Source organism: Echinococcus granulosus (genome assembly GCF_000524195.1).
Source record: "Echinococcus granulosus chromosome Unknown EG_S00037, whole genome shotgun sequence".
Lineage (NCBI taxonomy): Eukaryota > Metazoa > Platyhelminthes > Cestoda > Cyclophyllidea > Taeniidae > Echinococcus > Echinococcus granulosus.
In genome coordinates this window covers 162,893-179,383 of record NW_020170417.1, presented here as the reverse complement: position 1 = coordinate 179,383, position 16,491 = coordinate 162,893, and the positions used below count along the sequence as shown (strand labels likewise).

Below are 16,491 nucleotides of genomic sequence, written 5' to 3'. Positions count from 1 at the left end.
TAAGGTAGTTGTTTAAGTCTTCTAATTTGATGGTGTATTTTTAACTTGCTGGAGTAAAATCAGTTTGTGGTACTGGTGATTCTTACTCTTTCTCTCCATTTTATGCATTAAAATACTGGTTGCTTACTGCTTCTATGTGCAAAACGCATTTGCGGCAGGTGTGCGACTAACCATTTTACGCTAATTTGCACTAGAACTGTTTACTAGTATAACTTTTTCGTTTAATTTAGTAAACAACAAATTTGCGGGTGTTTCAATGGCCTGCGTTTATTTTCTGTTAGTTACTTTTTTGTATGCTTTTCAAATATACCCACGTCTTGGATGTTGCGTTCATTTGCTTTTTTGGAACTGATGTTTTAGACTTACGATGTAGTCAAGTTGGGGTACCCGCATGATGTCAGGGCAAGACTCGCACTTATTTTCGAGTAAGTCGAGTGGCGCTTCAAGTGTTTTGCGGCCATCCAAACTGCCTATTTTTGGTAGGCGCACCTCTGAGAAACACCCGCCACCCACATCCCAAACTCCGGTCAGTTCCACAGTCACCACTTCTTCACTGGGTCGTGTTCGCCCCTCTACAGTTGTCAGACCCTTCTTTGCTGCGCAGTACCAACCCACTGCTAACAACGATGCCCAACGTAGACGCTATCCTGCTAGTCAACCTAGCACGCCTGTACGTGGTGGTCAGCCTGAAACGAATCAGGAATTTCAGCAGCTTCACCGCAGTGCACGTAGGTCTATTAGTTTTCCTAATGCTTTTGTCTAATCTTCTTCTTCTTTAGACTTCCTTAGGTCAGGTGCAACTCCCGGTTCAACCACACCAAAAAGAGGTGAAATCAGTGGGGCTATTCCCCAATCCATCTCCTTCCCGGGTTCACGTCATGCCCTTGGAAACCAGCCTTCCAAGTCTTCAAAATCTAAATCCTATTGCATGGAGAATATGTCATTTGAGCATTTACAGTATCTGGAGCGACGACTTCAGCAGCTTCTTGAAGTCACGTCCTTCCAACCTGGTGAGTTACGTAAGAGGTAGACGAAGGAATTTGACCAGTCTTATTATATTCCACTTTCCAGTCCTCTCTGCCAAGGCGAAGAGTGACTCAGGTCGCCAATCAACACATCCTTCATGGGCCAGCAGCACTCATCACCACCACCACCATCAACACCAGGCCCTTCACTACCCGGTAGTAGCTACTCCCTTACACTACCATCCACACACCACTCCGCTCCTCCTCTTTCCACCGCAATCGATACCTCAACCCCTGCCAACACCATCACTGCCACCACCGGCATCGCAGCTGCTACCACCTCATCCAACTGTCTCCGGACCGAATTTCGGCGACATCGACCCCTACTATCTTTCCTCTCCTTCCTCGGCCTCCTCATGCTACGCAGGTTCCTCTCCGTCCTCGTTGCAGGACTTCAACAGGGATGAGGTGAATCGGGCCCAGTTCTTCTTGTTGCTACTTCTCCTAATGCCCTTGTTGATCGTAGATTCAATCCACCGAGTGTAGCACAGCGCATGGTAGATGGGTTAAGCTATCACAATCGCTGCCGCTCCTCCTTTACTTGTCGTAGCAGTATAGTGATCGAATATTTCTTTGATTTACTAAAACTCATCAAACGATAAAACCCTTTTTATGCACTCATAATTTCACTTGTTTTCGCTGCTACCATATTCACTTTTACTGAACGATCATCTTTGGATTTTTCTTTAAGTATTGTCCCTTTTAACGTGCTTTTCTTCTCTCTGTTTCGTTGCTTTCTTTTGTGTCAGCTCTTCGGGTCCTCTTCATACAGATGAGATAGCTTCCAAGCAAAGCGAATTCTTCATCTGTGCGATTCGCCGCAAGTTTTTAGGGAAGTGGCAACCTAATTAAATGTTTTTTTGACTTTTATCATCCCTATTTGTTCTCATTGTTATTATTTCGCGTAGTTTGTTTTAAATGCCAAACGTTCTTAAGTAGGTTTCTTTAACACCTCACTTATTCATCATTTCGCACGTCACTCTTTCCTTCATTTTAACTAAATTGTCCTCTAAGGTATGGGTTTTTGCAATAACCGTGTCTGTTTTCTTCTTACTTTTAACAATTTCAGCCGAAATTGAATAAAGTATTGACAAGTGGTAAAAGTGCAATGTTGATTTAGCTTTCTTTGTAAAATTGTCTGCAACTTAGTTGTACACAAACCTCTTCTATTCACTCTTATATGTCCTAGAATCGTAGTACTTAGTCTAAAGATAGACGTGTAGCTGTTCCGCTGGTCGCCTCTACCTCCGGTTTTTGACTCTTGAATCAAAAAATTGGCTGTAGGGGGACGTCTTATGTTTATGTAGTACGGGAGGGGATTTAAAAATTAACGAAATTTGCTAGTGGATTAGTATCCATCTCCTTTTTGAGAATCGGTTACGTCTGCTCAGTCACGAGACAGGCTGGCGCAATTTGACCGCTTGTCACCTAACAGGGCTATTCAAACAAGCCTATATTACAGGTGGGTTAGCCTACTAGCTCCTTGAAGTAGATAGAAAGTGCCCAAAATGGCACAATGTGAATAAACCTCAACTGAAAGTTTGCTCTGCCATGCTAACCTAGTTCCTGTAGGTTTAATTTGTGTAATTTTCTTTTTCCCGTTGGTTTTCATCCCCTATCTTCATATTTTTTGCGCCCATTTTAATCTTGCATTCACATAAAAGTAGAAGGTTGACCAAAGTGTTTATTCTACCTTATATCCAAGCGTTGCATAGATTGCAGTTAACCCCTTTGCACCGGTAATCACAAAACTTTGACCTTTAAGGTGGTAGCCTTAGGCGAGGCATTTCGTACGCAGAAACGGCCCAAAGTCTGCGCGAATATTTGTCCAATTTGTGTGACAATGCAAAACTCCCAAGATGTAGAAATACCTACTTCTAAGGACCAAAGTCTTGCGTCTCCTTTTTTTTAACAGTAGGTATTTAGAAGGTGTTGCAGAGCACTTCTTGATGATTTCGTAGTTCAGTAGCATGTTCAAAATGTCCACCATTTTTTCGATGCTACTTTACCTAATGATTTGGCCACTAAATTAAATTTCAACAGTAAATAGATGTAATCTGGTTTATTTTCAGCCTCTGAATTTACTTTAAGTTATGGCTAGACATTTAAAGGCATCGTTGTGTGCACACCTCTTCAGGATGCCTGCATGCATTTCTCAGGTATGCTCTATTTACACCAGATCTAGGGTCCTTGATAGTAGACGTCGACATATGTGTGGTATTTTTAACAACCTTGTTAGATCAGTGGCTACAGATCACCAAAGCGGGCGATCAAGCATATGAATGCCTTCTCTTGAGTAGAATAGGCAACTGTCAACTTGGCTTGAGCTTTGATACCTCCTGTTTACAGTGAAACAGCTCCCAAATGAAGATTTTTTGTCTATTTTTTTATATTTTTATTCATCATGAAACCCACAGTATAGTTTTGTTCAGCCAGGAGTTATAAAGCTCTTTCTATTGCCAGTTGTTGCACTACACCAGTTTACGGTAACTGCTACCATACTTTCTGGTTTATGATTATAAGGGCCTAATTCGCAGTTTTAGCTAATTTGTCCTACATCTTGGGTAGCTACCAAGGTGTGACTACAGAAATAGTACACTCCCTCCAACGAATATAGGGCCCAGCCGAATATATCAAGATGTTTGAATGGATTTGCGTAGACGGCCTCACCTTAACACCACCGAGTTTGAAGGGAGTTTACAATATGTTTTGGGACATTTTAGGGAGTAATCGATGGGATAGGATTTCTTCCTTCCGTGATTATTTCTCTCTCTTTTCAATTCCAGTTAAGATAAAACTGGGGGCGAGTTATGTAGGAAAATAGGTGAATACCTCATTTACAAAAAAGGGCGTCCAATTGCTCACGAATTTTGGACACTACAATCAGTAACTCAGTAACCACCTTCCATTGAGCCTTTAGAGATCCGTTAATTATTTCACTCTCATTCGCTGGGTTTTAACTAGGAATGAGGAATTTCTGTTACCTTTTTCTTTCCATTTATGTACCTAAAAAGTTTTTAGCCATTCCTTTGATACAAACTGTTCAGGTCTTGATAATAAAAATCCTTGCCAAATCACATCAATTCACAGTTACTTCTCCTGCTGTTGTTGTTGTTGCTGCTGCTGCATTTCCCCTTTATGACTGTGGGAGGCAATTTCATACTTTTGGTTAACTTCTATTCTTAGCTAGGCAACCATATCTCATGCCTTCCTCGATTAGACTACAACTTGTTACTTGGACAAAGAGCCTAGTGGAGTCTTCATTTTTTGTCTCCAGGTGCTAGAGGAAAAGTTTTCATCGGTGCCATTAGTCTTTGCGAACATCATCTGGTGACAAAGATCGTGATTTTTGATACTCTTTGTCGAACAGCTTTAGCAGTATATTTTTCCATTCAGAAGTTAAGAAAGAGGGCAATAGAGAAACCGAGCCACAGCTTTAAAGCTGTTGCTCCATTCGCCTTCACTGTGCATTACAAATTCGAGACGAGTTTAGTGAATTTCTTACCCCATCAGTTGAAGGGTGTGCAGGAGAATGAGGCAAAAGGCGAGGGTCTACAAGAGGGTAGGTGGATTCCCAACGCCTCCACCCGCCACAGCCCTCCTGGCCGACCGTGCGCGCACACGCGGACGTTTGCATGCGTGTGGGGATGGCAACGTATGGCGCGGCACAATGCAGCAATGCACCTTGTGCGTTGGAGGCTAGTCGAAGGCGTGGGGTGGGGGATTCAGACTTCCCATCCTCCATTCCCTCTCTCCCTCCGCACTCATCACATTCCTTGCATTCCTGATTGCATGCATCACGTACTGCTTTGGGCTGTGCTATCCTGCTACTATCCCTGCCTCTGCTGCTCCTGTTGTAGGCGTTCGAGCTTTTGTGCCGTCAGCCTCTCAGCACCACTAGCACTTCATGCTGCAAGATTCAACTACCTCCTGTTCAGAAGCTGTCACAGTCAAGACTAGGTTTAGCCATATCTATGATTGGGAAATTTTCTCAATCTAAACCTGAAGTCCACCCCCGTAGAAATCAGCTAATTGCTAATAACGAAAAGACTTTTCGATCGTCGATAACTTTAAATCTCGATTTCATCATTCATAGATATATATATATATATGTGCTATCGATGATTTTTCCCGTCGTATAGTTCACTCCATAGTTTATTCTTTTAAACGTCCTTCTGGTGCTCTCCGCGGTCACTCTGCTGCTTCAACCGTAGCCACCTAACTAGTGGATTGTAAAGTATTGCGAGACGGACTCAAAGATTAATGCTAGCTGTTTCATTAGCTGTGATGGTTGCTATGGTTCTGTTTAAAAGTCCCAAGCATCATGCTCTCTTCAAGACACATAGTATCGCGAATGGCTTAATTTGAGCGGTGGTGCTAAAGACCGTAAATGTTTCATATTGAACACACTCCACGCATGTTTGACTAAAAGGCAACAATATGCAAAGAGTTACAGTATTCCCAGACCGTGATACATTACTTTATATTCAGGGGTGCTCGGCAAGCAATTCTTGAAGACCGGTTCCGATTTTTTGAAAACTGGTCCCCCAGAGCTCGAAATTAGGAGTTCGACCCTTCCGAAGTGATTCTCGAGAGATTTAGCCATCCTTAGCAGATGTATTTCAGCCAACGGGGTGTGGTTCGTTCTTCACTTAGATCGGATATGTGAACCACTGTGGCCCCTGGTGATAGGGCATGTCAGTGTAGATGAATGGCTTATTATTTAGCGCGCAATAGCGTTGAGGAGTTGGAAGCCACAAATAAGTACCGGTTTATTACTCCATTTTGCTCAAAAATTATCCGCCGCCTCTAAAGTCACAAGTGCTTTACTTCTCAAAACCCCAGAATGAGATCGCGGCATAGATTGGTTAATTATTTCTCAAAAAGGTGGAGAATGCGAGTCAAAACGCAAGTTTGCAAAATATCCTATTAGAACTCAACCTTTCCAACGCATTCACCTTGAATTAAGGTCAGTGGTGTTATTAAACCGATTCACGTTTGGGAAGCAAACGTTATGTTTACTCTGTCGTTTACGTGTAAACTGTCATGATCACCCCTTGCAGAGATTAAAAATAGGGAATTACCGTTCATTTCAATCCATTTATATCCATTCGTTATAAATCTGAATTATTTTCTTCATAAGTGCACTAAGTGACGTAAAAATACATTTCATCTTTGAAAAAATTGACGGGATATCGACAGCTGCTATCCCCTATGATTACAAGCATTGACATCCATAAAGTAAAATGCGGGATGCAACAATTTCTTACTGATGCATTCACCAATTTTGTCTAGATTTTGGGTACCTTATGTCAAGACGGGCTTTGATTGATAGAGGGGTATCTGCTTCTAGTACTTCAACTGTTTTGTCTCTAGAAGTAGAAGCAGGGGTTTAATCTGGCATGCTTGACCCATTTGTCAAAGTTTCTGTCCTTTATGAAGGAAGGAAGATCGCACTGCCCTCACCAATGTAATATTCACATCGTTTTTCTCTTCTATCTCCGGTTTTAGACCCCTGGATCAAAAAGATTGCTTTGCGAAACACATTACTTATTGTCGGGATACGGAATTACACAAACTTTCTAGACGCTCTGTCTCGATCATGAGGATGGTTTGATCCGCCCACTCGTCACCTAAGGAGTATCTTCAAATAAACATGCACTGCAGCTAGTCATTGCATCTCTCAATAGCCACCATTCAATTTTATAAAGCGACACTTTTATTATTTCAAAATGTTCTCCAATGTGCACTCATCTACTGAACAGTGAAAGGGATAAGATTTAGTGGAATTTTCTTACCTTTGCACCCGTATCCAATGCTGAGGTTTTTTGACATGATTAGCCAGAATTCTGAGTCATACCTGTCTAGTTGGTAACAGAGCATTTGACATTATTTTACTAAAATATCTTTGCAGTTTATTTTGTTCCCAAGTTTAAGTGCCTTCATCATTGATAATTTACCTTCTTCTTGGCCCCCCAGGAATCTCCTTGTTCAGTCGTTTTTGAAGTCCCCTAATTAATTTACAATTCAGGCAAATTTTCAAAAGCGTTCATTTTCCAGATCATAAAAAATGAAATTTTGCAGACATAGCACCTTAAGCAATCGGCATTTCTTCTGCTATCTCCGACAGAGCTGACACCTTTTTAAATGTCACTGGCAGTTCCTTCTGCAAATATTTCGTTACTTGGTGGTTTGGTACATGGTGGTCAATTTTCATGTTTGAAGTCTTAATCTAACCAGTCAGTTGGCGAAATCTCTGTATTTAGCCATGCTCTATCATGGCAAGAAAAGGATTCATTTCATCTATCTCTATTGCTGCTATTGAGCCATTAGGCTTGAAATATTTGGTAATTTTAATCACCAAATTTAACAGTCGATTCTCCGGATTTTTCCGAAATTTAAAGGATGATTCATGACCACCTTCAATTCTGAAACGTCGTCAATCGTGAAGGATCTAGGGAATCACAAGCAGGTGAACATTGGTTAAACACTACGCCTATGATATCTCTCTTCAAGCCTGATTGGGCGAGTGAGAGAGCTTCTGATTGAGCAGTTGAGGTCAGCCAGTAGGCGAGCCAATCACATGTCGCCCAAAGTATTGTCCCTTGAAGACGTGATCAGACGTGCTTTACTGAAAGTATTTGTATCATAAACATACAGAAGGACTGGAAGACAAGTATTGGTATAGATAGAGCCCTAAGTACCGTCTTGAGAGTCGAATTGCGGTGAAATTCTACCTAACTATCCCTGATGGAGATCACGCTCATCGAGTACTCCTTTTTTCTAGACACCCCTTATTCACTCGTCTTTGAGTACATTTAGAATATACGAGTTACCTTCAAGCCTTAAAATCGCACCTTTCACTCGATGACATAGAGGTTCTCTTTCCCGACAGTTTGACCTTCCCCTCAGATTGTCTCTTTTTATGACCAAAAAGCAGTTCAGTGGTCGGAGTCTCAGGTCGCATTTATAAATAATCGTATTTTAGTCTGGGCTTTGCCTTCCGTTCCTTTTTCCCCACATATGTGCATATGTGTCTGCATTGTTTTCACGACAGTCTTGGTGCTTCACCTATTTACATCCGACGCTCTTTTTCCCCGCCTCCTCTGCCCCATTCTTCCCCTCTTGCCAGCCCATTTTTTCTCACCTTTGCTAAAGCCCTTCATCTTGGAGGCTTCAGCATTTTTGCTCCAAAGTTGACGATTCACTGCCGTTTTATAATTCTTCAGATTCGCAGGCATGTGTGAATCCCACTCCATTTTATAGTGATATAGCACCAAATGTCTAGCTAACGTAGTCCTCTGCTTGGTGTATCCTTCATGATAAAACCGAAAAAGGAGCTAATTCTCCACTTACCTTCGAGGCCGATTAAGTGAGTCAATTTCATGACCAATGGCAAAAGAGAGCTTTTGATTAAGTCATTGAGATTGGTTGATAGATAAGCCAATCACACGTGGTTCGGAGACGCCACCCGACATGCCTTTCTGAGCGCACTTTATCCCTTACATTTCTCAAAGCCTTCCATTCCAGTACGCCCCCTTCTCAAATTCAACGGACTCATAGTTTTTATTCCTTCTAAGAGTGAACTGGCATGCGGCCACAGCTGTTTCCGTTTGCGTCGGAAGGATCAGCCATGCTTCTTTCGTAGTATTTGTGGAACATTCTTTTACTTTTTATAATCACATCACTGCCGTGAGAAAGACGTCATTAAATAATCATTTTACTTTATCATAGCTGTAGTGGTTTTGTTGCTTATCCCTTCTGCCGCCGATTTCTAACCCTTGGATCGAGAGAAGTTGCTAGAGGGGATTTTTATGTTTGTGTATTACGTAGGGGAGTCTACATAGTAACGAATTTTAGGAGATTTCGGTGTTTTTCTCCACCTTGAGAACCAGTTATGTCCGCTTGTTCAAGAGATTGAGGTAATCAAACTGATCCTAACAAACTTGCATTACAGTAAGTCCTCCTGTCGTTTTGACCGCTGTTTCCGGTGCTTCTATTAGGACTTGTTTCTTCAGATAAAACTTGTTTGAAACAGCAAACGTTTACAGGCTGTAATCCTTCTCTAACGAGGCAAACGCTTTCAAATCCCACTATTTCAAAACTTTTTGTATACTGCTGTGCGTGTGTGTGCGCGGACATCACCAAGATCTCCACCAGATGCTGGTACTGTGGGTGCAGCAGGACTATAGCATGAATAAGCATTGTCGTTTGATGACCCGGTAGGGGTCTTAAATGCTCACCATTCTTACGAATTTAAATTGGTTTGAGTGGCTTTGACCTTGGTGGGGTTACCAGCGCATTCAGAGATTGTCTCCACATCATTGTGATTGATGAGGAGAACTTGATGTGAGTGCAAGCGGAGGAATGTTCTAGAATTTTGGGGGCTTGACTTCTGAAAAGAAACTTTTGGACTAGTAAAATGGAGGTTCTCTTCTGAGATTGGAGGCACCCCTGACAGGTCTTGACTCTGCTTTTATTCAAGCTATATTTTACGAGTTGTCGATTTTCCATGTGATTGAGCAATACCAAGGAAGGGTGATAATTACCACTTTAGATGATTGCGGAGATAAAGTAATATATTCCTGCATCCCTAAAATGCACTATAAAGCCTCCTGTTGGGCGTTCTTTCTTATGAGGTATTGCGTTGTCGTGCAAGAATAGGCCCTACTTCTCAATTATTGGCTAGTCCCAGTTGTTTCTGAAAAAAATTCCACCTACCTCTCATGGTTCCACAAGTTTTATCGAGTAGACAGATCTTAGCTGCATTTTTTTAACTTGAGTGGGAAATGATGACTTAGAAGCGCGTCCTGATGAGTGAGTTATTTGTAGATAATCAAGGAAATGTCTTTGTATTGAGCTCTGTAATGCAAAAGTAACTCCTCATGACAAGTCAGTCAGTGAGGAATCTAAAAGTAATGCACTGAAGAGTACCAACGCCAGTCCAAATTATATCGGGCATTCTATATTTGGCCGTGGTGTCAGCTTATTCTTTCTGTGCTATTTTAGTTGATCTGTCTGCTCCATGCGGTGCGCAATATGCTGTCAATGCACCAACAGAGTCAACAATCATCCACCTCAAAATCCACCTCTTCACTAGATCCACTCTCAGCGCTTCAACACAGACCTTTCAGCTGGTACCTTCACCGTACTGCAGACACTACTGCTGCCTCCTCTCCTGCCTCCTCCACAATAAATCTCTTTCTCGATGAGGACGATTCTGTGAATGTGGAAGCGATGGACGATGGAGGGGTTGTTGTAACGGACGACAGCGAAGAAGAAGAAGGGAGGGGACGGAAGAATTCTGCCTCCGAAGGGGGTCCTCATCCTCCACACCTCCCACCCGGCTTCCGAAACTTCTCCCGCTATCTCGATTCCAAATTTGGACCCGATTCTACGGAGGAACAACGTAGCCGCCATCACCATCGCCATCAACGAAGACGGCATCGAGAAGTAAATGACAATAACAACACCGCCCCCGTCGTTGCCACCACTTCAAGCAGTGGGAGTAATCGAGGAAGAAGTGATACCGATGTGAGACCCAAAATCTCAATCACTACTTGCTCTGGAGACACCGGACCCTACTCCGATTTAGCACCCTCTCCTCATGAATCATTTCGCAAAACCACTACCCCCAATCCCACCAGCGGTGAAGATAACGAACTTGCACAGCGATTAGCCCCAGCCTGGTGCGCACCCTACTGGTGCCCTCCTCCACCACTGAACGCTGGACAACCCACTTCTTGGTACCATCATGCTGCTCCACCACCTCCACCTCCCCTTCCTCCGCCACCACCCCCACTGCCACCTCCTCAAGTTCGCTATTTCGCCCCACCACCGCCACCGAATGCAGCAGCGGCATGCTGGTTTAGAGCGGCTGCAAATCACTTCGCTACCGCAGCTGCCATCTTTGCTGCAGATAACGCCGCCGCTGCCTCCGTGCTGGCGGCTCCACACCAACTGCTGCCGCCATTTCCACACCCCAGTGATCCGACATTTGTCGATAGGACGCGTGAACACCGGGCACCTGCATCAAGTATGTTTGCTGAAGAGAAGATACGCCTTTTATACTAGGTTTGATTATCCCATAGCCTAGCATCTGAGTTAACGAAGCAGTTAGCCAGACATAGACGAACAAGACGAATAAGGGAATAGAGTCCTCTCCACTTGGTGATTCATCACAGTTTATTTGTTGGTTTGGCAGACGTGGGTCGACTCATATCTTGACCAGCAAAGTTGATAAGAATGCATTCGATTTTGAGCATTTGTTACTATTAAAACGTTCTTGCTCATCTTTCAGGTTCATCTTCCACCGTGCATCCACAAAATGTACCAACAACCTCCCCTTCAAATTCTCCGAGTCTCACCCTCTACCCTCCACCGCAGTTCGACGAAGGCAATTCCATCGGGAAAGGTGAGGGGGAGGAAGAAGACGAGGTTTTCTTGGTCTCCGATGAGGAGAATCAGCAGCAAGGTCATCGCCGATGTCTACGCCGTTTACCTGCAGTGGAGCCGCTTCAACGCCAGCTCTGGGGTCGACGTAGCGATGATTCGGGCTCGCCCCTCGACAGCACTCAGACAGATGGTGATGGGACCTGTGCATTGGACATGCTTCCACAAGATCCAGCTCTAATTCTGCCTGATCAGGTGGACTTCTATGCCCAAATAAAGGTATCAAGGGGCTGTTCGAATGCTTGAAGACATCCTGATTTGTCTCAACTTTTTGACGACTCAAAAATAGTCCCGTATATGAGAAATTTTAGCAGTTGTCTGAGGTGCGATCGAGTCCCTTTTTTGCAAAATACTACTTCTTTATTTATCTTTTACAAATTCAGATTTATTTGGTAGGAAATGAATTTGGCAGTATCTGCCGTCCCCAAACTCTCAGCCTTTTTCAAGGCAGTCAACAGGTATTTAACCCATTTGATAGTCTATTTTTTAAGCACTAGCCGGACTAATCATTTTCTGGTTCCATGAAAAAATCTGCAAATATTTTCTTGGCTTTCTACTTTTGGGACATTTCAGTTGCAGGTGTGGATTTTTCGGTGCTTGGAATTTACGTGTTGGTGGCAGAGTATGATGATGCGCATAGAATGCTTTCTCCAGAGTAAAATTGTTTAAATGGTGTTGATTCCATGCAAATCAAGTGTTTTTCAACCCCATATTGCCGTAGGATTCTTGCTAAGAAGCGAATTCTCTTATTCTGCTTCCAGGATGCCTTGAAATTGATCTTTTCGATGAAAAGAAATTGTCCAGTCGTTTAGACCCCTTGCAAAATTAATGAAGTCTCATTTTCATAATAGAAGCATCTGACTGTCTAACATTTTGTGTAAACATTAGGATTGGCTCCATTACGGATCGTTGTGCAGAACTTGTTCCAGAGTGATTTACAGAAGTCGACGTTGTTTGAATAGCTCCACTTTTGTAAGCCATCACAAGTCCATTGATCTACGAAACATATATTCTTGATATGACGTTTTTGCCCATTATTGGATTCGGTATTGAAATCAACTTGCTGCAGCCATCATTCCTTCCCTCTTTCCTCTCTTCGTACAGGATCTGCTGGAGCTGGACAGTAACATCTCGTTACCCCTGCCAACGGGTTGGGCAGTGGGTGTCTCTTCGTCGGGTCGGCGTTTTTACGTCTCCTGCACTACTGGCGATGCTGGTAACGGTGGTGGAGGCAAGAGATCGATCTCTTCCCGAAATCGCGCCCGAACCACCACTTGGCAACATCCCATTATCGCGCCTCGCATTCCTCTCGGCTGGGAACGTGTCGAAATGCGACGAGGGAATTGCGTCTACTATCGTCAGTACGTTCGTCTTTTGTGGAGTTCTCTGGCTCGATTACGTTAGCCCTGTAGCTTTCTACACATAAGTCAGAACTCCAGTACATGCTAGTTAGCCTGTATCTTTGGAAGCTGTGAAGGGTCAGTCAAACGGATTGTGAAATGCGAAATTACGGGCTTCTTCTTTTGCCGCCTTATCTAGTCTTCTCATACCCCACACACAACGCCATCATCCCGATCTCTGGTTTCCTACGAGTCTGAAGAACGTCGAATTTGAGCAGCAAAGTTGGTTCTCCGACCTCCGCAAGCTGCAAGAATCCGTCTCCAACTTTGATAAAGGTGTGCATCCCTCATCTTGTACACAAATGCCCCTGCATCAAACTTGTCACGATGTTGCCTGTTCCTTTCAGGAAATTCCCAACTCATCGAGTCGTATGTGGACGCCATAGATTCCATTGAGGAAGCTCATTTTACGGTGGGCTAAATTACCCATGAAAAATTCGATTGTAGATCTCTTACTGGTTACTGGTTTGACTTTTTCTGATCTGTTTTTAAGGTACTACTGAAACAGCATGATGTGGGACAGCTGGAGAAGTTGTTGAAACATCTAGACTGTCGTTTCTTCCGTGACCTTCATCGGATGGTAGTGGCCTTTGAGGTGGCAAGAATCCGTATTGTCCGCGAACTTTTCGTCCAACACATCCATAGAACCACAGCCACCACCGTCTCTTCTTCACCTTCTGCAATTGATGGTTCTGCGGAGAAATGAAATGTCCCTAATCTCAATCGAATCTATCAGATTTACACTTGTCGATATTATTATTTCATATGCCGGATCCTCCACAGGCTGGAGTTCTGTCCTTTTCCCTCCTTTGAAGCATCCAACACGTCCACATAACCAACATCTCCACCACCTAGTCTTCCACAAAAGATAGTTTATTCGTTCTCGCGTCTACAGAACTGCATTCATCATTCTCTCATCTAACTATTCTTTCAGAGACAACTATCTGTCTTTCTATAAGATCGTACTCTTCGATCCTCATCTTCAATTTGGACCGCAAAATTTCAGGCGCAATCTACCTATCCGTGCCTTCAGTTATCATCCAAATAGACGATCTCACCCATTTTTTCCTCATTAATCTTCCTTCCAATGATTTGTTCGTTTCATTATCCAGTGCCTTTGAATGTTGACGTCATTTCCACGCGTTGCATTTACTTCCTCATCAATAAAAGTGCCTCAGTTTGATTCCTTGTGTAGTACCCTAACTGAGAAATATCCAGCCAAGAGGTTATCCAAGAAGTGGACGTCAATCGTGTCTTTTTGAAAGATATTGTCTATGGTTTGGGCGTCAAATCAAGTAAACTTCGAAACGGTGCACCTGGTGAGGATTTCGCGATCACTTGTGTGCTGTTAGCTAAACCAAAGTGAGTTAAGTTGTTTCGAAAAGAAGTGGAATCGCATGTAAAATATCCTCACTAAATGCAATGAAATCTACGCGTTTACTGGGACTATTCGATACCAAAAAGCAAGTTTTCGGAGGAAGCAGTCTACCTTTCACAAGAGACGTCCACATTTAACAGATCGGAGAGGTGAAATCTTGGGGAGTGGACACTGCTGTTCTTCAACACGATTCATCTCAGCCTGTAGGCACTTAATCCTCAGTTGAACCAACACTTGAAAAATGTTTCTTGGTTGTGTTCACGGTTCCCTCAGGACGACTCGTCCTTACAACCCTAACCTACGACAAGCCATGCATCGACTAGGCATTCCACTCATCGGGTGTTGACAGGAAGAGCTGTTGGGGATGGGCAATCGCCTCAGCCGGAAACCTCAATAACCCACATCAGTGTCTGAAACTTTTGCACCATTCAGATGTCTTATTGCAGTTGATCGCCCTATCGGCATGCTGTTTGGAGTCTTCCACAAGCAGTGCTATCACGCGTGCGGGTACCACCACTGCTGTCGTAAGCAAAGGTGTTTGAATTGAGTCACAGTATGCTTCGACCACTCCACTTGCCACTTCCACGTTGAACATCAGGAAATAAAAGTACCGGTTCGACTCGAACCGCTCCCACACAGACCGGACCTACGAACTTCGCCTTGGTTTTCCTCGAACCATGATCAGTAGCATAGCATTCGTCCATCCCCCAAATGCACATGCTTAAAATACTTGAGTAGGACATTCAGCGAGCCTCTGAATAATGGAATGGCGCCACTAGAACCCGTAGAACCAAATCTATTTTTTGCAATAGAGAATGATCTTATCGCCCTACCAAATAAAGTTGACGAACGTCACTATAGATAAGAGATTCCGAGGGTGAAGCCTAGTGAGGTAACAAACGGCCTACCATATTCTAGCCACAAAATCTGTTTTGTTACCAGCCGTCTTCAACAGCTGCCACGACCTACCTCGAGAAAGTGGTATAATCCACCTGTTGCATTTGAGTACAAAGACACCACAGTAGCATTGCTACCTTTGAGCAACTACGAACAGTTGGTTACCACATCAAAAATTACTCAATCCCATAGAAAACCCCAACCTGAGGGTCACAATCCGTAGGCAGAGATTGGAAGTAACCAAACAGATGCATTAGTGGGTGCATTCGTATGTACAGAGGAGCCAAGGCGGTAGGGATGGTAGTTGTGAGCAGCTATTCGTTAAACTTGAAGGAACACACTGCTGTGGAGATGATTCCACCATTGTAGGTGCCGCGTTTCTTCTTGGTCTTCTCGTGACGAAAGTCCTTACCCCGAGTAAATTTCAGGGTCATATCCGCGCGCTCACCCCAACTGCCTTGAGCGCCTCGCTGAAAAGGGTAAACGCTCAACAATTGACTCAAAATATCACGATAAGTTGTTGCTGCTTACAAATCTGTATACTATTTTACCCATACAGAGATGAACCCTCAGGCTACAACGTACCTTCGCAGCAAAAGAGTTGTCGGCCAACTCTGGTGGAACCACGTAGGCATCATCCTCGACACGTCGGAATGGAAGTCGTTGTTTAGCGGAGTTCGGTGTCCCTGTTCCTGTAACAGCACTAGGCGTCTTTGGTGTGGAGTCGGCATCAGTAATGACATTGGACAATGTGGCGCTCTTCGATTTGCCAGCGCCAGAACATCCTAAATAGATGAGATAAAAATAAGGGGGGAGATTCGACAAATTTGAATAATTGAACCCGTAGAACATGAACCTACCGACATTGCCTTTGTACGAGGCATCACAGACGGTAATTTTGGAAATCATGGCCTTTGACGCCTTATCCTTCCCCTTTGAAGTTGGATGTTCGGTTCCAAACCTCCTTTTTTTCGCAGGAAGATCCGACTCACTTGAAGACGACGAGTCATCATTCAAGACTGGTCGTTTTGGAGCAGCAGAGTTTGAATTCTTCAATGAGCACACAGTGTGAGATTCCAGTATTTGATCTGAAACAGACAAGGTCTTAGAAGCCGAAGACGGCAAACGTGTAGATAGTGGCTTTTCCTTTAGCAAAACCGAAATCAACAAAACTCAAAAAAGATAGTTCAATAAAACGAACACATAGGCGGAACCTGAGAAGATTCTTGAAGACTTACTACTCTCCTGCTTCGATTTCACCGACATCGGCTTCTTCACAACAGGAATTGGCTTCTTCGCTGCAACCTCGTCCTCCGAACTGGATTGCGAGGATTCACTA

The 16,491-nt window shown here is 43.6% G+C and overlaps 2 protein-coding genes across 2 annotated transcripts; one reads left to right on the top strand and one right to left on the bottom strand. All coding sequences in view use genetic code 11, as the record gives it.

The window, feature by feature from the left end:
* Nucleotides 1-394: 394 nt before the first annotated feature.
* EGR_05225 (hypothetical protein) lies at nucleotides 395-13,583 on the top strand (the record flags this gene model as incomplete). Its single annotated transcript, XM_024494474.1, has 10 exons — nucleotides 395-728; nucleotides 780-1,010; nucleotides 1,072-1,433; nucleotides 4,422-4,712; nucleotides 10,035-11,061; nucleotides 11,326-11,696; nucleotides 12,582-12,838; nucleotides 13,017-13,153; nucleotides 13,225-13,289; nucleotides 13,371-13,583. 10 exons carry the CDS (start codon nucleotides 395-397, stop codon nucleotides 13,581-13,583), a joined length of 3,288 nt encoding a protein of 1,095 aa, XP_024351095.1.
* A 1,883-nt stretch (nucleotides 13,584-15,466) lies between these two features.
* On the bottom strand, nucleotides 15,467-16,418 carry EGR_05224 (Nucleolar and coiled-body phosphoprotein; the record flags this gene model as incomplete). The annotated part of the gene is made up of 4 exons (XM_024494473.1): nucleotides 15,467-15,622; nucleotides 15,738-15,937; nucleotides 16,013-16,240; nucleotides 16,391-16,418. The coding sequence occupies 4 exons, from the start codon at nucleotides 16,416-16,418 to the stop codon at nucleotides 15,467-15,469; spliced, it is 612 nt and encodes a 203-aa protein (XP_024351094.1).
* Nucleotides 16,419-16,491: the final 73 nt, after the last annotated feature.